At 39.4% G+C, this 26,123-nt stretch overlaps 1 protein-coding gene across 1 annotated transcript; it reads right to left on the minus strand.

The window, feature by feature from the left end:
- Positions 1 to 369: 369 nt before the first annotated feature.
- LOC149246561 (uncharacterized) lies at positions 370 to 25,933 on the minus strand. The gene is given in 8 exon segments (XM_089441830.1): positions 370 to 477; positions 2,507 to 2,577; positions 3,012 to 3,197; positions 3,376 to 3,428; positions 3,727 to 3,785; positions 3,788 to 3,835; positions 20,487 to 24,660; positions 25,398 to 25,933. Coding segments are annotated over 8 exon segments (5,235 nt in total).
- Between the last annotated feature and the right edge of the window lie 190 nt (positions 25,934 to 26,123).

The following is a 26,123-nucleotide window of genomic DNA, read 5'->3' on the forward strand; positions in this document are numbered from 1 at the left end:
ACAAGATGATGTAGCAATATGACATAAACCTTGTGAAATATTCGGAAACATGCTCTTCTTGAGTGTCATGGTTAGACCATTAACCAACTAAATTTTCTAGATGAATGTGGATTAAATGAAGATAGTGACAAACTTAGTTAATGCTTTATTGGTACAAAAAATTATGGTTAGATGATGGATCCACAACACTTAATTCGTCTATTGTAAGATTGCCCTTCAAGGTTGTGACCATATGATGTGATAAAATTGATAAGCATCCATGTGATCCATAGTGTGTGAATAGTATGTTTATGTTAGCGTTAGTCTTGCCGAGACACATTTTGAAGAGCTTAGAATATTCATTTTTCTACTCTGTTTGGTTTTTATAAATCACTTTAGCAGGCAAAGATAAATTGCAACTTGTCGTAAAATGAAAACTAAAACCCAAACATTATATGCATCTCGCATATCCAATTTAGCATTAAGCATTACAACTATCTGAAAAATATAGTCAGTCAAATGAAAACTCCAATACAGACAAACTTCTTTAGACTTTTGGTCTCCTCCTTACATTGGCTTTACGATTTTTCTTTTTTCTTTTAATTTCAGTAGCTTATCCAATTTAACAATAGGGATTAAGGAGTACAACTATCTAAAAAATTATATAGTCAACCAAATGGAAACTCCAATAGGGATAAACTTTTTTGAACTTTTCAGTTTTATATGTTTCAACTCTCTCCATTTGAGAGAGATCCATGAAAATGGAATGTTAATATAAAAAGAAAACTAAAACCCAAACATTTTGAAGAGCTTAGAATATTCATTTTTCTACTTTGTTTGGTTTAATAAATCATGTTAGCAAGCAAAGCTAAATTGCAACTTGTTGTAAAATGAAAACTAAAACCCAAACATTGTATGCAACTCGCATATCCAATTTAACATTAGGCATTAAGCAGTACAACTATCTGAAAAATATAGTCAATCAAATGAAAACACCAATACAGAGAAACTTCTTTAGACATTTGGTCTCCTCCTTACATTGGCTTTAGGATTTTGTTATTTTTTTTAATTTCAATAGTTTATCCAATTTAACAATAGGGATTAAGGAGTACAACTATCTAAAAAAATATATTGTCAACCAAATGGAAACTCCAATAGGGATAAACTTTTTTGGACTTTTCAGTTTTATATGTTTCAACTCTCTCCATTTGAGATCCATGAAAATGGAATGTTAATATTAAAATGAAAACTAAAACCCAAACATTTTGAAGAGCTTAGAATATTCATTTTTCTACTTCGTTTGGTTTTTATAAATCACTTTAGCAAACAAAGCTAAATTGCAAATTGTCGTAAAATGAAAACTAAAACCCAAACATTGTATGCAACTCGCATATCCAATTTAACATTAGGCATTAAGCAATACAACTATCTGAAAAATATAGGCAATCAAATGAAAATTCCAATACAAACAAACTTCTTTAGACTTTTGGTCTCCTCCTTACATTGGCTTTAAGATTTTGTTAATTTTTTTTAAGTTCAGTAGCTTATCCAATTTGACAATAGGGATTAAGGATTACAACTATCTAAAAAAATATAGTCAACCAAATGGCTTATCCAATTTAACAATAGGGATTAAGGATTATAACTATCTAAAAAAAATATAGTCAACCAAATGGAAACTCCAATAGGGATAAACTTTTTTGGACTTTTCAGTTTTATATGTTTCAACTCTAGAGCTTAGAATATTCATTTTCCTACTTTGTTTGTTTTTTATAAATCACTTTAGCATGCAAAACTAAATTGCAACTAGTCGTAAAATGAAAACTAAAACCCAAACATTTTGAAGAGCTTAGAATATTCTTTTTTCTACTTTGTTTGGTTTTTATAAATCACTTTAGCAAGCAAAGCTAAATTGCAACTTGTCGTAAAATGAAAACTAAAACCCAAACATTGCATGCAACTCCCATATCCAATTTAACATTAGGCATTAAGCAGTGCAACTATCTGAAAAATATAGTCAATCAAATGAAAACTCCAATACAGACAAACTTCGTCTCCTCCTTACATTGGATTTAGGATTTTGGTAGTTTTTTTTTTTTTTAATTTCAGTACAACTATCTGAAAAATATAGTCAATCGAATGAAAACTCCAATACAAACTCCAATACAGACAAACTTATTTAGACTTTCGGTAAGAATATATAATGATTTCCAGAGAACTATTGAAAACTCCAATACAAACTCCAATACAGACAAACTTATTTAGACTTTTGGTAAGAATATATAATGATTTCCAGAGAACTATTGAACCATCCCAAGTGGGAAGAAGATGAATGATATTCTTAAAAGGGAATTTCCATAATGCATTATATAAACATAAAGAATGAATGGAACCAAAGAACACTAATCAGTCTTTAATATTCATTTAATGATGCATCTAATGAGCTTTACAAAATGAATTTAGAATTTTTTTATGGAAACAATATCCACATGTAGACTATTGACCAGAAGATGATGGAAATAGCTACCAGAAGATAAGTCCATAAGAAAAGCACAGAGCACTCTTGTTCCCCCACATTGAATAATTGTGACATTGTTCCTGCATTAACACAAATTCACCTCCTCTTAGCCAGAAAGAACTCATATGCTTAAAGACTAGAAAATTAGAAATATATATTGACCAAACTAGAATTGTTTGCATGAGATAAGTTGCTTGATTTTGGTGTAACCTAATAGTTCTTAATTTCTATAATTTTCAGTCTTTGATCAAATAATAAAACAACAATGACTAGTTGCTTCATTTTGGTGTAACCCGATAGTTCTTAATTTCTATAATTTTCAGTCTTTGATCAAATAATAAAACAACAATGACTAGAACACGTCCCATTGTTGGGACTTCCTAAAATTAACAAAAAAAATTGAGCTGTAAAAGTAACTATTGGGATAGTTGAAATGAAAATATTATGATGAATTGGAAAAATCATGTGATTAAAATTGGATGTACAGTTGAGATATGTGAACCATGCTACTCACCAATATTCATAGCTGGTGGGACTGCGTATTGGATCATCATAACAAAGTGATACAATGGATCTTCTGGCAATAACCCAAGATTGGATGCTCCTTTAACTATGAATATTCCAATCAATGGAAGTAATACGAGCTTCACACAGATAACCAGTACAATAATCACAGGTCTTAGCTTTGAAGAGCTTAAACCTATAAAGATAGCCATGCGTTGGATTATACATCATTTAGCAATGAAAAGGAAAAGGAAATATATTACCGTTCATCATAATGGATTATTACGATCAAAAAAATCAAAATCTTTCACATCCAGCCTAAACAACAATGATACATTCTGACTATAAATATTTTCAAGACAAATATAGAGTACATTTGACTAAATTTCCTCCCAATACAAGGGTGATGCCTCGGATGGTTCCATCTCTACACCAAAGATAGACAATCAGAAATTCAGTTGTGTAAATACCTGATTCTAGCATTTCATATTGGTTCCCAAAAACCAAATATCAATCAATTCTGAAATGGTCAGAAACAAATATAATTGACGAAAAAGCTGAGAAAAAGGAAAGTAAGCTGATTCAAGAACTGAATGCTTATGTTTTTCAATGATACATTCAACCATGACCTATCGGAGGTAGCAACTATAATGTTCACTTATTATTATAAAATAAAATTCAACATTACAGAAAATGTACTACAGATTGATCATAGAGATCCATACCCCAGTAAAGAAATGGAGTCTTGGATTACTCGAAGAGGAGAAGATACACCAACAAGTAAATCCTTTGCTTGTTTGCTTGTGCGATTGCTCCAACGATAAATCCTGCAACCTGCAATAACCAATAGAATATCAGACTAGAACACAAAAACATGAATCAACTTTTACTTGAAACATATATATCTAGATTCCCAAACAAACTTATTTAGACTTTTGGTCTCCTCGTATCAGACTAGAACACAAATACATGAATCAACTTTTATTTGAAACATATATATCTAAATTCCCAAACAAACTTATTTAAACTTTTGGTCTCCTCCTTACATTGGCTTTAGGATTTTTTATTTTTTATTTTTAATTTCAGTAGCTTATCCAATTTAACAATAGGGATAAGGAGTACAACTATCTAAAATATATATATAGTCAACCAAATGGAAACTCCAATATTGGCTTTAGGATTTTGTTTTGTTTTTGTTTTTAAATTTTAGTAGCTTATCCAATTTAACAATAGGGATAAGGAGTACAACTATCTAAAAATATATATAGTCAACCAAATGGAAACTCCAATATTGGCTTTAGGATTATATATATATATATATATATATATATATATATATATATATTTTTTTTTTTTTTTTTTTTTTTTTGCCTAATTCAGTAGCTTATCCAATTTAACAATAGGGATAAGGAGTACAACTATCTAAAAATATATATAGTCAACAAAATGGAAACTCCAAACTTTTTTGGACTTTTCAGTTTTATATGTTTCAACTCTCTCCATTTGAAATCCATGAAAATGGAATGTTAATATAAAATGAAAACTAAAACCAAACATTGTAACTTCACTATGAGTAATCTCATTATTTCTCTAAACTTCATCTTAATCTCATTATATCGCTAAACTTCATCTTAAGTAGTATAAAAAGGCTGCCATGAAGTAAACTGTCTCCCCTATATAAATTTTTGAAATACAATGAACACTAAGTTTCTTTCGTTCTTCTGACAATGTATCAAAATATTTCTCGGACCCCTCAACCAATATCCACCAATGCTCAGCAGAACCATGCAATCGATCCTTCCGGATAAATTATGGAAATATTACCAGTTCAACCTGTGACACAGTTCGTGTGATTGGACTTCTATTTGCAGACAAATGAATAAATGGAAAGCTTTTCAGACACTACTTAATCATTTTCCCCCCAGGAAAATAGCTGATCAAAGCACCAATTTCCCCATTTTCTAGAGACGATCTAACCTAGGATATCTCTGGGGAGAGATCCTTCTACAATTGATGAGGCCAAACCTGCCGATCCAAAACTTTGCAAAATCCTAATAAAAGAGCAGTCATTGTACACCACTAATCATCTGTCCCGTCATCTCAGGCGTCCATTCACAAGGAATTCCAACAAAATTAAGGCACGCCTCAATTTGCTGTATTACCAGAAGTTTATTGGACCTATAAGTAAGCTATAAGCTATGAGCTATGCGGCAGATAAGGAAATTTATTTTTCCGCAGATAAGTTGTCGCACTGAGAAGTTATCGGGCATATAAGCGCGACTCTCCCTGTGCCTCGCGAGGATTCGCCTCTGTTACCAAGTTCGGCACAGGCGGGGAAGTCGGGGTGCCCTTTCATCAGTATATAAATCTTTCAGCAATATCTCCATTGCCATTGTTGGAACAGGGGTTCGGGATCACATATTAGCGCACGATGCTGCTGGTCTGGACCGAGAGGAACCGCTTCGTCCTTACTAGCACATGCAAGCACCTCACAATCCGCTCTGGGCTGATCTAGGAAAATATGCACTGTTGGATCACGAAAATTTGGGTCGTCGGATCTCGGCCAATCTGCGCCATTGGATTTGGAAAATATGGGTTGTCCAATCTTACCAAATCTGGGTCGTCCAATGTCAGGCGATATGGGCCATCGGATCCGGAAAATCTGAGCTGCAAATCTTGCAGATCTAGGCCGTTCAATATGCACAGATCTGGGCCTTCAGATCTTGCAGATCTAGGCCATCCAATATACACAGATCTGGGTCGTTGGATTTAAAAACTGCGTGTCATCCGTTCTGGCCGATTTGGACCATCGGATTTTGGCAGATCTGGACCGTCCAATATCGACAAATTTGGGCCGTCAGATCTTGGCAGATCAGGGCCGTCAGATATCGGTTGATCTGGTCCGTCCAATATCAAGTGGTATGGGCCGTCGGATCCGAAAATCTGAGCCGTAGATCTTATAGATCTTGACCGTTCAATATGCACAGATCTGGGCTGTCAGATCTTACAGATCTAGGTCGTCCAATCTACACAGATCTAAACTGTTGGATCTAAAAACTGTGTGACGTCCGATTTGGTCAATCTGGCCCGTCAGATTTTGGCAGATCTGGGCCGTTCGATTTTGGAAGATTTGGACCGTCCAATATCATCAAATCTGGGTTGTCAGATTTGGCAGATATGAGCCTTCAGATCTGGGTTGATCTAGGCCGTTGATCTACGCATATCTGGACCGTCAAATATCAACAAATTTGATCTGTTGGCTCAGGAAGATCTGGGTCGTCAGATAATGGCAGATCTGTACCCTCGGATCTCGGGCAATATGGACCATCGGATCTTCAAAATCTGGCCACTTATCTTAGGCATATAAGCAGTGTTTCCTTTCAGTGGAGAAGTTATCAAAGTAAAAGTAGATTATCACCGATAGGTTATCCAATAAATATTATATGTTATCATCGATAGGCTATCCAATACAGATCGAGTATCAACAATAGGTTATCCAATACAGATCGGGTATCAGCAATAGGTTATCCAATACAAATAGGCTATCATCGATAGCTTAGCTAATACTGATAGGATATCAAATACCGATACGGTATCAGCAATAGGCTATCAAATACCGATATGGTATCATTATAATCTGAAAGGGTATCAACGATAGGCTATCAAATACCGATAGGGTATCAACATAATCTGATAGGGTCTCGACGATAGGCTATCAAATACCGATAGGGTATTAGCATAATCTGACAAGGTATCAATGATAGGCTATCATCATAATCTGATAGGGTATCAACATAATCTGATAGGGTCTCAACAATAAGCTATCAAATACCGATAGTGTATCAGCATTATTCGATAGGGTATCAACGATAGGCTATCAAATACTGATAGCGTATCAACATTATCCGATAGGGTATCAGCAATATGCTATCAAATACCGATAGGGTATCAGCATTACCTAATAGGGTATCAATAATAGGCTATCAAATACTAATAGCATATTAGCATTACCCAATAGGGTATCAACAATAGGCTATCAAATACCGATAGCATATCAGCATTACCCAATAGGGTATCAACAATAGGCTAACAAATACCGATAGCGTATCAGCATTATCCAATAGGGTATCAAATACCTCGATAGATTATCATCATAATCCAATAAGCTATCAGCAATAAGTTATCACCATAATCCGATAAGATATCAACAATAAATTATCACCGTAATCCGATAATCTATCATATAATCGATATGCTGTCAGAGATAAGCTATCATATAATCGATAGGCTATCAAAGATAAACTATCAAATACCGATAAGCTATCACATAATCGATAGGATTTTAGAGATAAACTATCAAATACCGATAAGCTATCATATAATCGATAGGCTTTCAGAGATAAACTATCAAATATCGATAAGTTATCCCATAATCTGATAGGATATCATCAATAGGCTATCAAATCCCGATAGGATATCATCAATAGGCTATCAAATCCCGATAGGATATCATCAATAGGCTATCAAATCCCGATAAGGTGTAAGGCTATAAAATAGCTCGATAACCTATCAACTACAGATAGAGTATCATCATAAACTATCAAATACAGACAGGGTATCAGCGATAGATTATATAATAAGCTATCAAATACAGAGAGGGTATTAGTGATAGGCTATGAACGATGGGTTCAACTTAGCCGCTAAATAATTTATCTATCGAAATGACCAAACTTCCATCGGGAACAAGTTGCTTATAAATTTCCGCCTTTGCATTTGTAATTTATTCTGGGTGTGGCTATCAGTGGAGAGTTATCTCATTCAAGTTCCTTTTCTTCAGCAAAACGCCATGAAGCTCTGGAAACCCTAGCTTTGACCAATCTTAGCTCAGAGTTTTCCCTACCTTTGTGAAGCCCTTGCTCTGTGATGATGATCCCAAACTCAGTGATGGTGAATCATTTGTTCCGAGCCGGTGATCCCTAGTTCTATTGGCATGTTGGTGCCAGAGTTTTTTTGGATTTTGGCTTCTGGGTTTTTGGCGGATGCAAGCTTGTGAGAATCCTACCTCAAATCAACGACCGGTTTGTGAGAAGCCTAGCTCAGTCTTTTGGCATGGAGAGCTTTGTCGAAAACCAAAGTGATGGTTGCTGAAAACCCTAGCTCTGAGTTTCCCTTCCTCTGCAAAACCCTTGCTCTATGATGGTACTCACTGGACGTTTTCCCTTTACAGGGGTAATCCCTTCTCCACTTATGTAATCTCCACTTATGTAATCTCATGTTATAACCAAATCATGCTTCCATGACCAGCACATATGCTATGTTCAACGCATAATTTTTGGCATTTTGTCGAAAATATCCTACAAACAACAATTCTTTCTATGTAGTTAGCTTCCAAAAACACATGATCTCCAGGTTTGAGCTGAAATTCTACACATATTCCCATCTACTTGAGGTGGCCTTAATGCCTACCTATACATGAAAATGAGGTGGTATTTAATATATAAATACCTGTCAAATTATACCATCCTGTTCTTCCGAGTTTTCTTCTTTGCATTTAACGGTTTTTTGAGCTATTTTTAGGTACATTGCCGTTCCAACTAATTTGTTATATCCGGATTTCGGGACATTCTTGGAGCGCCTTTTAATTTAAGTACATTTTTTTAATTTTTTTTTTTTTTTTTGTAGATAAAAGAGGTTTGCAAGCTATGGAATTTGATCCCTTTGGATGCTTGTTGCCCATGGAAACGCGTTGGGGTGGGGCGGGCCAGGTCGAGGGTGTGTGGGTGCTCAAGCACATGGGCCATGCCAGAAGAGCTGTTGTGACTGCCTGTGTGTCTTCTGCGTGTTCATGCAGCTGTTCGTTAGGCACTTCGTCGTGCCTTTGTTTGGGGCATGCACCCATGGAAACACCAAATATCTTTCAGGGGGGTTGGCGCCCATGGAAAAACGTACGGGTGGGTTTGGTCATGTAATTTGTGGGCACCCGAGCACACGAGGTTGTCCTAGAAATTCTAAGTTGTGACCACCTATGTACCTTGTGCTCATTCGTGCAACGCGTTTGTTGGGTGCTCCCTCGTGCCTTCGTTCGAGTTGGGCGCCCATGGAAACCCCAAATATCTTTCAGCGGGTCGAGTCGTGTCATGTATGGGTGCCCATGGAAACGCATTCAGGCGGGTCTGGTCATGTCACTTGTGGGCGTTAGAGCACATGGGGCCGTGCCAAAAATACTAAGTTGTGATCGCTCGTGTGACTTGTGCTTGTTCGTTCGGCCCGTTGTCGGGCGCTCCCTCATGCGGTAAGGGTTGTGCATAATACTATGAAGTGTAGCTTGGTATGCTTACAAGCTTGAAACCACTACAAATGTTAATATTGAATTCTAGCATATATATATATTGTCGTCCCCAATCCATCGTCCACTGAAAAAGTTGGGGGTGCGCTCTAGCCGTTCTGGGGATGTGTCCTACATAACCGTCGTTCCCCCATCCCCAAAACCAATGAAACATAATTTTTAACAGTCTTTCAAAACCCATTTTGTGGATTGTTCATAAATTAGTTCCAGAGCTTAAGGCTTCTGCGACATTCTCTAGTCATGTGGTTCCACACCTGTCGGGAGACCAGATTCTGCATTCTTCGGGGATGGTTGTCTTTTTCAGGAATAATTCCAAGATTCAAGGGGTCGCGGCGAGAGCACAGAGACAAGACAAAATCACTAGAAAAGAAAAATCATTGACGACTCGCATGGAGAAAACTACTCTTACGTTGGGGGTCAACATGGATTTGGATCATATGGAGGCCTCTCCAGAAAGGCCTTGGTTGGTAATTTTATCTCCTTACAGACCAACTCATGAGTTGGGTTACATGGTCCTCAAAACCCTTACTTGGTTACACCTTGTGTGTGTGTGTCTCCTTGTCAACAATTGGATACACTTCCACTTTCTAGCAGAGAATCACTTGGCACTGATTTTACACAAAAATTTAGTGATTAGCAATGGGAACTTATGGTTAAAGAGGTGGCACGTGGATTTTGAACCCCTCACTAAGAAACCTAAAACCCAAAACCTATGGGTAAACTTGTGGCTTTTCCTTTGCAGTTCCAGAAGAGGCAGATTATTATCAAGGTGGCTAATGTGATTGGAAAATTCATTTTCTTTGACAACTTGGTCTTGGTAAGGTTTGACAAGCAGATTCTTCGAGTTTTGGTGGAGTGCGTTGTCACATTTGATTTGCCAAGGGAGATTGAAATTACACATGGGAAGACATTTCGTCGGCGTTTGGACTATTGGAGAGTCTTGTTTAGATGTATTATATGTTGTCTTAAGGCTTCTTGCCCTAATTTTTGAAGTCAAAATCGGGCGGTCGAACTCTATGGTGGACCTTCCTCCATTATTCATGATTCTTCTGGTCTCGAATACACATATTTTTTTTTGTCAGGTTTCACTATGGAAATGTTATAGCAAAGTCAAAGGAGGGAGTACTGTGAAATATTCAAGGGAATCTTACTTTTGAAGATTTGGCTAGCACAAAGGATTAATCTCATGGGTCTCATCCTGTTGTTGGAGGTGTGGATGATTCAGGTTCCCCCTGTGGGCAGTGGAGCTTTCCTATAGTTTCAGTGCTCTAATGTTGAAGGCTCTTATTTTCGTCCATTCGTTTATCATTGAAATTATTTTTATCCTAGGTTTGGTGATTTGAAAGGGGTTGATCATAGTGATTTCTTGAAGGATGATCATTCATTTTGGGAAGAAATCACAAGCATGTTGTCGAAGCCTCTTTCCTCTGAGGAGCTATTATTGGCAGAAAAGTTTGAAATGGGTACTTCACAGTTTTCTTCTTGTACTTCTACTGCTTCTTACATTGTTAATAACATAGAATTTTTTAATCTTAGCAATCATAATAACTTATATCATGATCATATCCCTCCTTTACCTAACTTGATGGTGTCACCTAAGACCTATCCAAAATTCTTTGGTCTTGAAAAGTTTGTTAACATTGTGCTAAGGAAGTTGGATGTTTCGTTGTCCTCTCTTTGCACCAGTAGTTTCACTAATTCTTTCTCTGGTTTGCCTTTTCAGAACTCTGACTTGATTGGTGACCTGCCCTTTCATCTGGGGTATGCTTCTACTCCCTCATACTCATCCTCCCCTAGTGTTAGCACATGGTTCTCTTCAAACCTACTCAACTTCCTCAATCCCCCTACTTTAAAGAAAGTTTAGACCTCATTCCTCTCCCTGTTCACTCAAATCTGGAGCCTAAATAGACGAAGGGTCAAAATTTGAACTCTTCCTTTAGCAATGTGACCATTAGGTATAAAAAACATAACAAGAAAGCCTTGGCCTAGGAGGGTGCTCTCAAAGGAGGTTTGTATTCTGGAAATATGTCTTTCTCTGAGGAACAAAGGGCGCTTAGAGCTAAGATGCCCTCTCAGGAAGGTCCCCTGTGATAGTGATGTCGATCAATATTAGGGAGTGTGGGATAAAGTAAGAAAAAATCCCTCAAAATAACTCTAAAGATCATAAGACGTCTATCGTCCTTATTCGGGAAACAATGGTGGTAGGGGGCAAAGCTTGTGATTATTTCCTTTTAACTTTGTCTAGATTGGAAGGCTTGTGCTATTAATATTGTGGATTTATCAGAGGATCTGCTGACTACATGGAATCCTAATATTGTTGATCTTAAGTCTTACTTTTCATGGGCTAGTATCATCTTGGAAGGCTCCCTAAAAGCACTGAACACCCCCATAAAGCTACTTAACTTTATGTACCTTGTGATAATAGGTGAAATTTTATGAACTAGTTGCAAGAAAGTGGTTTTCTACTTGATTAGCCCATCATTCTTGTTGGGGACCTCACTTTCACCATCTCAACTTCTAAAATTTGGGGAGCTAGGGCCTGGGTTGACCCCTTAGCTCCTTATTTCTCTCCACTGATTCAAAATTCTAACCTTGTTGATATCAGGCCTTCCCCTATGACACTGGCCTAGACAACTGGCAGGGTGGATGAGAGTGGGATAGCTAAAAGATTGGTAATATTCCTTTTAGTTGATTCCCTCTTGAAAAGTCTTGGTAGGTTCTAATCTTGGACCTATCTGGCTAAAATTTCTGATCACTCCCCAATCTTCCTCCAATTGGACTTTGATACTTATAAGATACATTATCCTTTCAAACTCAATCCCACGTGGATGGAGGATGTGTCTTTTGTTTCCTTGATGAGAAAGATTCAGCAAGAGCTTTCAAACAAAGCTTTCGACGCAGCCATGTAAAGTTGGGTGTATAAGATGAAATTTTTAAAACTTAGGGTGAAGGAATGGGATAAGCTTAAAAAACAAGATCGGAAAGCAAATCTTATACATAATGAATCTGAATTTGATAGAATTTTTCAGGCTTATGTGAATACAATTTTTCCTGAAGAGGTTACCTTTGCAATTTGGAAGAGAAAAATATCCTAGATCTTAAAATAGGAAGAAGAGGAATTGAGGATGAAAAGCATAGCTATTTGGATAAAGGCGGGGATGGAAATATATTAAAAAAAAAATTCCACTAGTTTGGAAACTATAGAATAAATCACAACTCTATCAGGGAGATTAAGGATGAGAAGGGGATAATTAGAAGCTCCCAAAAAGATTTAGAGAAGGAAGCAAAGGAGCATTTCATGGATATTTTTACAAATCCTGGTATTAATAATATTTCTGCCCAATTGAAATTACTTCAAAATTTTCTAAAGTTCTTTTCAGAGGATGATTCCGCTAGACTTGGTAAATATGTAACTTTGGAAGAAGTAAAGGGGTGTTAAAATAGTTTGCAAGATAAAAGTCATGGACCAAATGGGTGGACAGTAGAGTTATAACTAGCTTTCTTTGATCTGATGGGGAATGAGATTTTACATGTGGTGGAGGAAGCTAGAAGGAAAGGATCTATTAAAGGTGTTATTAATTTACTCTAATTCCAAAAGTTCAAAACCTGAGAATTTTAATGACTTCAGGCATTTCATTATGTAACTTAATATATAAGATTATTGCAAATATCTTATACATTCATCTTATAGAAAAACTTGCTAAGATGATTTCTTTGAAACTATTTAGTTTCTTTCCAAATAGGAAAATCCACGATGTTAATGGAGTTTCTCAAGAAACCCTCCACTCTATTAAATTAAAGAAAAACAAAAAACAAAAAAATAAAACAAAACGATGCACACATTTTGAAAATGGATATGGTAAAAGCATATGATAAAGTCAATTTGACTCTTTTAGATTGATTCTCTTCAAACTAGCCTTAATATGGAAGTGACCAACTAGATCATGGGGTGTGTAACCTCGACAAATTTCATAGTGGTGATTAATGGCTCCCATTTCAACTTTTGTCGCAGCACTAGGGGGCTGAGACAAGGTTGTCCCGTTTCTCCTCTACTTTTTTTGTTAATAGTTGAAGGTTTAAGCACATTGATCCTTCAAGCCAAATGTGTTGGGAATTTAAAAGGGGTCAAAGTGACTAGATCAATGCAAATAACTCATCTCTTTTTTATGATATCTTAATTTTCGGAAATGGATCTTCTGTTGAATGGGAATGTTATGCCAAAATTATCTTTCTCTTTTGTCAAGCCTCCAATATGGAGGTTAGCCTACAAAAATCTACCTATTTTTCCAAAACAGAGCCCAGGATGACAATATTAATCTCATAAAGTCCATACTAACTTTTGAAGTGGAGCTTCTTTCCAGAGGTCTTAAATGCCTGGGATTTTTCTTGAAACCAAATTGTTACTTAAAGGAGGATTGGACTTGGCTCCTTAAAAAGGTTGATCATAGAATTATAACTAGTGTTTCATGTGGCTCTCTCTTGGGGGAAGGGTGATACTTCTAAAGTTTTTCCTTGAAAGTAACCTTGTTTATTGGATGGCACTTTCAAAAATCCCTAAATTTATCATTAATAGATTAGGACATAAATGTGTAGTATTTTGTGGACTAGAAAAAAGGAGAAAGGAGTACATCTGGTTAGGTGGGAATCCCTTTCTCTACCTAAATTCTTTGGAGGTTGGGGATTTAAGAATACATTTACGTTTGGAACTTCCCTATCTATGAAGACTCTATGGAGAGTAATAAATGGCTCCAGTCGTCAATAGGTGCTTAGCTCGAGCGGTAGGGAGTGATTTTCCATCCCATCCACCCGAGTTCATGTCCCTAGAGACATGGCCCGTCATAGTAAGGCTGGAAGGATGCGGGTCCCATTGGAGTCTGGGATCCAGCTCTAGTTCTGGTGGTCTCCGGACGGCTCGGTCCTAGGTTGAACTATGAGTTTCTGATATATGTGGCTTGCGGGCTATTGCATATATTTGAGGAGGTTGCTATTTCCCTATCAAAATTTTAGGTTGAAAAATAAATGGCTCCAATATGTGGCAACAAAATATAAAGGTTGTATTTAAAGAAGAAATTTGTCACTACATGGTTTAGATCATCCTTTTCTATTTTCTCCTAGAAAGGCTCTATCAACTGGAAAGACCTCATGGACTCCTTTTTGGGGCTATCCACTTGGATTGCCTGGAAGATAGGAAATGGGAATAAACCTTAATGGTATAAACCTTCTATAAAACCGTCAATGAATGTATTGAGTGGGCCTAATGGTTAAGAACAATGCTTCCTTGCAAGAGTTCACAGGTTCAAATCTAGAGGGTTGTAGAGTATGTTCACTTTCATAGAATTTAGTAGTCAAACCGTTGCGCAAAGGCAGGTCCCTTGTCCCATAAACAAGGGGGTCTCACACACCAATTCGTTGTCTGGCTTGGCTGTGATCTTAAAAATAGATTATTATTGTCATTATTGATGAAATAAAAGCTTTTGACCATTTCTTTTGTAATTACTATGTAAAATTGCTTAATGGGTATTCATTTAGGCTTGTTGGATTTGTTTTAAATTCTTAACAAGTTTGTTGTTCGAAATTTGCAACCATGGGAAAGAGTTTGTACATGGCTCTCTATGTTATGAAACCAACTCACAAAAAGATAGAAAAGATAGTTGAACGCCTTAGAATTCAGCCTCTTCGAGGGGGCAACATCCTTTACATTACACAAATGAACAATTCTTGGATGATACAAATGACAAGACCTCCTTTCTATATATAGGAGTCTAAGGGGTCATAATATAATAAGAGCCGACATAACAATAATAATGTAAGGGCACAATAATAACAATAGTGGGCTTCTATGGGGAACAATAATAACAATATGGGGACTACATGGGTACAACAATATAATAAGGGGGTTGTACTAATAACAATAAGGGGTTACACTAGTAGTATAGGGGCCTAACACTCTATATGGTGCTTATGGTTCAAAAAATGATTTCCATGGCCAAAAACTCCTCAAGCTTCATGTTAATCTTCACGATTACTCCCAAAAGCTACAATTCAAATCTTTATTTTTAGTTTTGAGCTTACAACAATGTTATCTTCTTGAAACTTGGCATGTCCACTACAAGAGGATATTTTTTCATTGTAGTATGCCCCACCCCCAAGCCCAAGACATAGCTCAATGATTGAGTTACAGAGGAACTTTTCCTCCACATTATGCCTTGCCATTTGTCCTTGTGTGAGCGATAAGAACCTAAAGGAAAACATATCACTCACTCATATTTGTATTCATCACTTTTTTCATGGCTGCTTATTTGGCTTACTAGTGGATGTTGGAAATGGTATAAGCTTCAGTTAAAACCAATATCAAGGTCATCCTTATACATACACGTTGATAACCTCTCTTGGGGAGACCATCCCAATCTTAAGTGATGTATAAATACAACTCTCATTTGTAATTGATCATCTTGTGATCAATAATCATTAATAAAGGGTTTTTATTAAGGGCACCTATCAAGTGTAGGTCCTTGTGAATGGGTTTATTTCTCTCTTTAGAATACTTTGGTTCACTCTTTATTTAGGGTTGCACCCTTCATAGTTGATATATCCTCTTGTGTTTCTCTAGCGCTGGTTTGTTTATCTCTTTATTGTGGAGTTTGGGTTTGTGTTGGTTTTGTTCATTTCTCACACTCTTTCTTGTGAATCTTGACAATATCATTATATGGGATAAAAAATACTCTAAAAATATTTAAAAACATTTCTTTGATATGTATATATTACTTGCAATCTAAGTCACTAAATTTCATTGATCAAATTTGAAATGTGACACATTTGAAAAGAAGCTGTGTAAATTTGGTCAATAAATTCACCAATCAAATTAGTCGTTGTTTAATAAACAAATTTAAGTATGCTTGTTAATTGTTGTGGAAGGAGATGTTATGGAATTCGCCTTCTATTTGCATGAGAGTCCATCATGTGAATTCATTAGCAATATGCCCCCCTTTATTTTCCTATATAGTGTCATGACTCTAGAGATGTTGTCATAACCTAAGGTCCCAGAAATCCTCCCTCCATGTGGCGCCAATGCGGTTCTTCCCAATGGATTGCCTAAAGTGGGCATACTAGACTTGGACCATGCCTTCTCTCATTTATTAGCTAAAATTTAACTTAACTAATCTTTAACTTATGATCAACTGCAAAAATTCACCACATGCAAGAGACAATGTAAAATGGGCATTATCCATCCTAATACTCAAATCATAAGTTTAATAATAAACTTTGTTACAAAAACCAGCCCAACTTTGTCGATCCCCAAATTTTAGCTCTTTGAGAAAACCCAAAATTTGGGTCTTGTGTTCCAACACAAAACATAAACTTAGTGGCCTACAACAAACCAACAAAACCCCAGCCTTTGGTCCACACACCTCTACCTCACAGATAGGGCACAACCTTCACCTCACGCTCTTTGTCATGTCAACTCTATGAGGAGTTCACCACGCGCTCAGCATGAACGATTTGTGGTCTGTGTGCTCTGAGCTATCCATTGATTTATTTCCTCCGCTCTGAATATATACAGGTGATGCATGTGCCCATCAATTGGGTGGAATGGGCCAACACACGCCCGTTCATTTTGTGTCCATGTAAAATTATAACTAATCAAGATGACATATCTCTTGCACGCCACGCGTGTTTAACGAATGTCTTGTCTGCGCTTCATTCCAACTCAATCTAACCATCTCGCTCGCGTGCTGTACATTGGAAACCCCAAATTGGTTGTGGCCACCACAACATCACTGTTATTGACCTGTGCACATTGTTGTGCAACTAACCAATGGATGTAGCATGAGATGATTCCTTACCTGTTGATATGGGCACGGTAGTGTCATGCAATTGTGCTCATCACATCGCAACTCAGCATGGCACCCAAATCATGGATTGAGCACCTTGAACGTCCATTTTGACTAGTGGAGTATCGTGCGATATCACATATTCCTTAGGTGTGTATCAAGCATGGGCTCTAAGGACCTTACATATAGTCTTCTAATGATGCAACAATTGAAATCATGCCGTACGTCATGGTGTTGATGCCCAACCACCTAGAAAACAATTAATCTACCATTCAACTAAAATGTCAATTATTAATGCATTAAGATTGCCAACTGTTAATACATTTAATTTTAAGCATTGTTACTACTAAGCTTATTAATGTTTTTTTTTTTTTTTTTTTTTTTTTTTTTGAGGAGAAAATTCGTAATTTTCATTAATCAGAAGATTTAGAAGATTACATATTGTAGATGCATGATAGCATATGCTGAACTGTGGACAGAGCCACTACATACAATACTCCCATAGAAGTATCCAGAAAGCCCTTAGAAAGGGCAACAAACAATAGGAATGAGAAACCCAGCAAATCTGCAACAAAACAGACTCGAAACAAGATACCCAAATTTATTACAAAATAGCAAAATAGAGCAGAGGTGCAGCACCCAGAAGTAGATCCGGCACCATAGCCCTGCAAAACGAAAAAAGTTCTTGTGGAGGGAAATAGAGAGCAGTAGGTTCTAGATCAGGTTGCCCAGATAAGAAGGAGAGGCACGAAATGAGGTAGAGAGCCGCCAGAGTAGCCACTCCTTCCCCACCCCCTCAAAAAACTCTCCTCCATAAGCAGACCAAACCAGAGGAAGAACAACTACCTCAAACATCCACAACAACCAGCAAAAAACCAGCGAAACCAGCCATTGATGCGGCACGAAACAATGCAGAGATAGAACCTCCACATCCCTGTTCCCTCAACGCACCAACAGGATAGCCTGCGAATACCAAAACAAACCCAACTGCCGCTGCATAGGAAGACAGTGCAGAGGCGAGAAACAGGGGCAGAGGCGGCTAGGGCAGCCACCTCGCCCCCGCACAGAATAAAAAAATAAGGATCAGAACCCAAAAATCCCGCCGCTGCCAAGCTTCTGCGGCATCGATGGAGGAAGCCCTGGTCTCTGTGGCTCCACGCTCCCGAAACCCTACCGCCGCTCTTCGCTCTCGTTCAACCTTCTTTGGATCACTGGCTTATTAGTGTTATCTATGAGAATTAACTACATATGTATTATATTAAAATAAATTTATATATTACCTTGTAAATTGAAAATAAACTTTAGGATATATAATTCATTATTTATATTAAAAAAAATATATTTAAAAGATACATAAATTAAATAATTTATCTAAAAACTTATATAAATAATTAAAAACTCGATATCATATTTAATGTATTTATTTTATAGTTTTAATTGTTTAATTTAATGACGAATATTACCTATTTTCATTATTCGATGAACAAGAACATGAATTAGGGGACTATCCCTAAGCTCTTAGTGTTCAAAATAGTCACTATTCAATTGTCAAATTTAATGATTTGTAATCCGCAAAAACTATGCCAATGACAAATATATATTGATATAGAACAAAAAAACAACAAACCTCTATGCAACGATTAATTTTGATGGGTGTTTACATATTCTTCTTTATCACATCATCATTGATGTGCATTTAAAATTGAAGATTTACAAGTAGCCATATATACACTTTTGGTCAAAGGGTCCTTTTTAACACTGCAACATGTTTGATGTGCACTTAAACTGTCAAATTAAAAAGCAAACTGAAAATTTAAGTGTATAAATATCTGTGTATTACATTTACTATGCATTTCATTTCAATGAAACTTGTATTTGTAAATACATGTGTATGGATGAATGATATCATTTTAATAAATTTCAACAATCAGTCATGTCAAAGCAAGGTAGGTGTGTGAAAGGCTGAAGATATCTGCTGCATGAAAAAACACACAAATTTTGATTGCATATTCAAATGAAAAAGTCTAAAATTTCTCTTGAATTTGAGAATCATTTTTTTTTTTTTACAATGTCGGCTACTCATATATTAGAAAAACATTCTGAAATAAGATCTAGTACATAGCGGGGAAGAGTATGAGAACTGAGGCACAAAACCGGGTACGCAGACCCATTATCCTCATAGTTTCTCTTAATTGAACACAAAACAGTAAACAAGCGACTATACTGCCTTACATAAGAACCTCCTAACCAAGCAAATTTGCAATGCATAAATCAAGGGTAATGAGGAGTGACCGAGTCTTCCTTCCGGGCGCTGGCTCTAGTCGAATTTTCTGCATGTTGGCTCTCAGTGAGGGTGCGCAGATGATCTATAACCGCCTCCATGTGGATACAGCGATCTTTTAGATCTTCAATTTCCCTTTTCCTTTTTTCCAACTTCTTTCTTTTGGAATTTCTGTCCGCATGGTAATCTTCTGTTAGTTCCTTCACCTGAGCTATAAGGCTGTTGATCATTACAGTGTGTGCCTTACACATATTGCATTCTTTGTTATTGAAAATGTTCCTCATAGGGTCTTTGATCTGGGCCTGGTTGGAGGTCTGGCCTGGCTGTCCCGCCATTGGAGTGACCTGAGGGAAGAAAGGAGCGTGCGTGCTTTTGAAGAGGGATTCTGAGACAGGCTTGGAGAGCGCGGGACCTCGGAGGAGCTGAGGATTTAGGAGAAGGCGAGAGGGCTTTTCACAATTCTGGAAGTCACTGCTGAAGGGACAAGAGCGACTATTAGATAAAAACAAATTCACATAGAATTGAAACTTTCTTACCCCAGGATCAGGGCCGACGATAAGAGTCCTTGAAGAGGAGAGTGCTTCCAAACTGCACCAAGAACTGGCTGTAGAAGCTCGATCACTGACTGAGGAGAGGTTATGGAGCTGTCCACTATTTGTAGGTGAAGGGAGGTTCTGCGCGCTGATGGATCGGGACTGAGTATGCTCGAGGATAGATTGAAAACGATCAAGGGCCATGATTACCCTTTTGACAGTCTGCGTGCGAGAGGTATGGGCTTTTCTGAAGACGCCAAAAGAGCCTGCCTTGGGAGGACGAGGAGTCACGCGAGCTGTTCGGTCGATGGGAGATTTGGAGGCCCGAGGTTGAGAGGCTCTGTCATTGAGCCGGTTTGTGCAGCTTTGGGATTTAGAGAGAGATACGATAAGATGGCTCTGATGCCTGAAATGATTTCTCCCCTGATAAGGGACGGCGGCGGGCTTGTAGTTACGGTATATCCTTGACATAGTATGAGTTATTCTCTCTGACCTGGCCGATACTCCTTCTGACCGCTTGGTTTGCTTGCTGATCGGCCTCCTTGTTGAAATTCCTAAGGATGTGATTGAAAGTAACTTCTCCTAACACTCTAACATTCTCCATGATTCGATTCTTGATATTGTTGAGGGCCAGTTGTTTGAAATCTCTCCCTGTACTCATGGAAGATATTATAATAGCTGAATCTCCTAAGATGAGTAGGTTCTGAAGGCCGAGATTCTTTGCAATGAGAGAGCCCAAAAGGAGACCATAGGCCTCGGCTTTGTTATTGGACATTTGGCCTAATCCCCATTCAAAGGACACCATAGTGTTCCCCTGCAAATCCTTAATGATCCCACCGGCCCCAGCTTGACCCGGGTTCTTTTTTGAGGCTCCATCAAAATACAGAGTAGGCCTTTTTTGATTTCTTATCCAATTACTAATTTCCTCTTCAGTGCCACGAAGCTTCCAATTCTGGCTGCCCTTCCTCTCTCTGATACCAACACAAGGTCTTGGAGTAAGATTGAATTTTCCCAGCCAGTCCTTGAGCCTATCATCCTCGACCTCCAGGTCTTTCTTAGACACCCCTATTGCTTCGAAAGACTCGGCAATGAGGGCAGTAGATTTAGCCACGATGCCTGAAATGGAAGTCTTTTGGTTATTGAAAATGCACTTATTGCGTGCAATCCAGATTTGCCAACTCAGATTTGCAGGGATGCTATTCCATATCCTGTGCACTATGTTGTTACCTTTTTTGGGTTGATATAGTCTTTTGTCCCAGCTTTTATGGAGGGTCGTGATCTGAGGAGGGAGGGGTTCAGAAGAGATAGCACCAGAGAGGAGATGCCAACAAGCTTTAGAAATCGGGCACTCGACAAAGAGATGAGAGATGGTTTCTTCTGCTGACCTGCAAAGACAACACATAGAGGGCCCCTGGATACCTCGCTTCCTGAGGTTCTCGGCAGTTAGGATTTTACCATGGAGAAGAGTCCAATTGAAAAATTTGACCTTTGGGAGGCATTCAGGGCGCCATGCAGCTTTGTACAGGGGCCAATTGTTTACCACTGAGATGTCCTGGAGGGCTTTGTATCCTTCTTTGACTGAGTAATTGCCCCCATTTGGGTCCCAAACGAACTTATCTTCTTCCCCTCTGCTGATGGGGGCTGAGCCACTGAGGGAGTTTTTGAGCTCGTCCCAGAGCTTGGCTAAGTTCAGAGGGAGATTGGGAAGGGACCAACCAGCCCAGCAATTATGGTCCCATAAAGAGATATCGGAGAAAGAGTTGAAATTCGAGTCAGCCATCCACCGTTGGAGGGGAACCAGATGACGAAGAGTTTCTCTGGCCTGTGACCCCATTATTCTATCTCTCCAGATGCTTATATCGCTGCCATTCCCAGGAGCTCTAGATATGAACGGCTTGCAAAGGGGAAGAGATTTCTTGATGAGGTTCCAAGTTGGAGTGCCTTGTCTTTCTATGATGTTTTCTGTTAGGATATTGCTATTAGGACCGTTCAGATATTTCTTCTTCATTATGGAGGTCCACCAAGCATCTTTTTCGTTTAGAATCCTCCAAATCAGTTTGAAGCCCAAGGCTAGATTTGCTAACCTAGGAACCCTTATTCCTAGCCCGCCCTTTTCCACCGGAAGGATCACCTTATCCCACTTTACCAAACTGAACTTCTTGGTATTCTGCTTGCCTCCTTGCCACAGAAAGCTCCGAATAATCGACTCCATATGTTTGTGAATGCTTGCCGGAGCTAGAGCGATAGCGAACTGATAAATGGGAAGAGAAGCGAGGACGGACTTGATTAGAATCGATCTACCTGCTAAGTTTAACCAGTGCACTCCCCAACTTTGCAATTTGCCTCTGAGTTTTTCGATGATCTTGACCCAAATCCCTGATTTGATTGTCTCTTTAGCCAGGGGGAGCCCCAGATACATGAAATGGGACCAATTTAACTGAGCTGGAATTTCCATGATGAGGGATATGCGCTGTAAGATATGATTAGGAATGTTCCAGGCATATAACATGCATTTGTTATTGTTGAGTTTGCCACCAGAGGCAAGAAGAAAGAGTTCCAAGACTTTTTTAAATCTTCTCGCCATTATGCAGGATGCACCTCCTATAAGAAGGGTATCATCCGCAAACAGAGAATGGTTAATTCCTTTGGACCCTCTGACAATTTCAATCCCTGTTATTTCTCTTTTCCTCCTCAAATTTTCCAGCTTCGAGCTTAGAGCTTCCGCCATGAGAATGTAGAGGAAGGGAGAGAGCGGGCACCCTTGCCTCAGGCCCCTAGAGCTTTTGAAAGCTTTGCTGGGCCTTCCATTAATGAGGGGGGCAGTCCAATTGCCCGAAATGCACTCCCGAACCCTGCTTATAAAGAGCTCGGATATGCCCATCTTTTTAAGGACAGCCTGGAGGAAAGAGTGGTTTACTCGATCGAATGCATTGGCCATGTCCAACTTCATTATCATACCCTTTTCTTTCCTGGTGATACTGCTTTGAATAGCCTCTTGGATGAGAATTACATTGTCAGCAATTTGTCTCTTCGGGACAAAACCCCCTTGGTTCTCAGAGATGAGGGTAGGAAGAATGGATTTAAGCCTGTTAGCAAGGATCTTAGTAACGATTTTGTAGGAGACGTTGCAGAGGGAGATAGGGCGAAAACGGTTAAAGGTGAGAGGGTTGGGGTCCTTGGGGATTAAAGCTAGGAAGGAGGATTTCATTCCACTGCCCATCTTGCATCTTTGGAAGAAATTTCTTACAACTCTGATGTAATCCTTTTTGATGATGTCCCAATGTGTCTTGTAGAAGTCCACAGTGAAACCATCGGGTCCCGGGGCCTTGTCTGAGGCCATGTTGCGGATTGTTTGCTCAATCTCTTCTTCAGTGATTTCTTTGTCCAGCTCAGAGTTTTGGTCCCCAGAGATTTTGCATTCCATCGTGTCAAGGATTTCCATGCCATCACTGCTTTGCTGGTCCGCAGTGAGGAGATCTTGGAAATGAGCAGACGCAGCCTCCATGATTTCCTTTTGCTCTTTTATTTCTACTCCATCAACTGTTATTTTATCTATATTGTTACCTGCTCTCCTCATTTTCAAATTGTTGTGAAAAAAAGAGGTGTTTCTATCTCCCGACTTGAGCCATAGACACCTTGACTTTTGTCTTTGTTCCTCTTCTTCTTTTCTGTTCAGCTTGTATAATTCCTTTTGAAGTTCCATCTCTTGGATCTGCTCCTCTTCCGTGTCTTGTCTGCTATCTTTCCCTTGGTCCCACTGCATGAGTTTGGCTTGGAGTGTAGATTTGTTTCGATTTTCTTCTGTTGCCTTGCTTTTGGCCCACTGTTTTATGGCCCAACGCATTATCTTTATTTTGGATTCCCAAACATAGTGCGGGGATCCTCTGATCTCTGTTGACCAATGTTCTTTAATCAGCGCTCGGAAATCTTCCTGTTTATCCCACGCTTTGTTGTATCTGAATGGGAGCGGACCCAGATTTTCTCCTTTATCCAATTTAAGTGCTACAGGCTTATGATCTGAGAAATATCCTTGGATAATGAGGCTTTTGATGCATGCGAATTTAGCCACTATTCTGTCTTGAACAAGGATTCGATCCAGTCTTTCCTTGATATTATTTCGACCTGCTCTCTTGTTGGACCAGGTGAAACGCCCATTCTGAGGAGGGAAGTCTACTAAATTGTGGTTTAGAATGATTTCTTCGATGGCTTCCCTTGAAGGATCAGCCAAGAAGTTTCCCCCCATCTTTTCTTCAGCATTCCTTATTAGATTTAGGTCTCCCCCTAGAAAAAGGTTCCGTACTTGTGCTCCTTGGAGGTCTGCCGCAATTGACTTCCAACAAGCATCCTTGTCCCGGTAGTGGGGGGGGGCGTAGACATTATAGATAGTGTAATCTTCTGTCCCTGCTATGTTTTGTATATCTGAACGGATCCACCAGCTGCTTTGACTTTGATTTAACAGGTTCCATTTTTGTTTGTTCCAGATGGTCCCTATGCCACCTGAGGCGCCAGCTGCGCTTACTGCAATTCCTTCATAGGTTCTGCTATTCTTTAGGTAGTTCTTGAATTCCTGCTCATTAATTTTGGTCTCCTGGAGGAGGAGGATGTCAGGATGTTCTGCTTTAAGAAGGTCGCGGACTGCATTGACTTTGAGGGAGGAGCCCATCCCCCTACAGTTCCAAGAGACCAGATTCATTACTTGATTAATTTGGTGTGGGAGCCTCCTTTCTCTTTCCCTTTCTCGCCATTTCCTTTCATCTTGTCCAGATAGGTGTCCATTGGCTGTTGAATCCCTGTTGTCATTTCTTTTGCTGCCGCCTCATCCCTTACCTCCTTATTTGTTTTCCTTCCGACTTTTCTTGGTGGTTCTACAGAAGTGGTGCTTTCCTTGGACTTGTTTCGGGTTAATATCCTCTCTATAGTGTGGGGAGGGGAGGAAGGCGGGGGGGAGGAAGGCGGGGGGAAGGAGGGGGTGACAGGGGGGGCTCTCGGGGAGGGGGGAGGGGAAGGAGGATCAGCTTCTGATAGGGTTTCGAAATGGTTGTAGGATGAGGGAATAGTCGGTCTTGACGGGGAAGGGGGAAGAGGGGGGACTGTAGAGTTGTTGATTTTTCCTTTAGGAGGGTTGGGCCTTTTCTTTTTGACCGTTTCCCAGGCTTCCTCTGTTGTTTCAGGGTTAGAATCAGAAACATTTGCATTTGCTTTACTACATCTATTGGCAAAATGTCCGTACTCGTGACATACTTTGCACTTGAAGGGGAGCTGTTCATAATCGACTTGCTGGAGATGCGTCCATTGATCAACTCTGAGCTTGATGGCTTCTGGTAGTCCCTTTCCGAGATCCACTTCTACACAGATTCTTGCACATGCATGCATGTTCTCCTTTGGTTCCGATCTGTCAATATACTTCCCTATTCCATTTCCGATTGCCTTCACTGATTCATCTCCCCAGCAGTGTAGAGGCAGATGCGGGAGCCGGACCCAGACGGGAACCGCGTTGGGGACGTCCATCTCCGGGTCGAAATCCGGGGTCCATCTGTTCAGGTAAAGACCTCTTGTATCCATGAAGTATGGGCCGTTCCGGAAGATTAGGTTTCGATCTTCCACTGTTTCGAATAGGAAGGTGAAGAACCCTCTTCCGCAGAAACGAATCGCAATCTTGCCTTGAACGATTGAGTTCCAGTTTCTTTCCACCCATCGCTGAACGGTGCGAGGGGAGGGCCATAAACCCGTGAACTGACCAACTAAACCTCTATCAGCTAGAGCTACCGCCGTCCTCCTGGGAAGGGCAGGGGGGAGCGGGATTTCAGGGATCTCATCCATTTTTTTGACGAAGCGAGAAGTGACAGGTCTGATCCTTTCCGAGGAGTTCTCCTGGGTGAGGGAAGCGAAAGATTTCATTAGATCGACCGGATCCGGTCCTGAAGGGCCCAAGGCCGCCATGGTCGGGGAACAGCCAGAGGCAGGCGACCTAGCAGCAGAACGCTGCTAGGCGCGGGAGCAAGGAGGGGCTAGGGCGAGATCAGGAAAGACGGGGGGGGGGGGAGAGAGGAGGCACGGGGAATAGGAAGGAAGGGGGAGGGCGGGCTCGGGGGGCAGGAGGCCCGATCGAAGGGAGCGCAGGCCTCGCAGC

This window comes from Pinus tabuliformis, chromosome 7 (genome assembly GCF_031772625.1).
Source record: "Pinus tabuliformis cultivar Carrire ecotype Pingquan chromosome 7, CPIR1, whole genome shotgun sequence".
Classification (NCBI taxonomy): Eukaryota; Viridiplantae; Streptophyta; class Pinopsida; order Pinales; family Pinaceae; genus Pinus; species Pinus tabuliformis.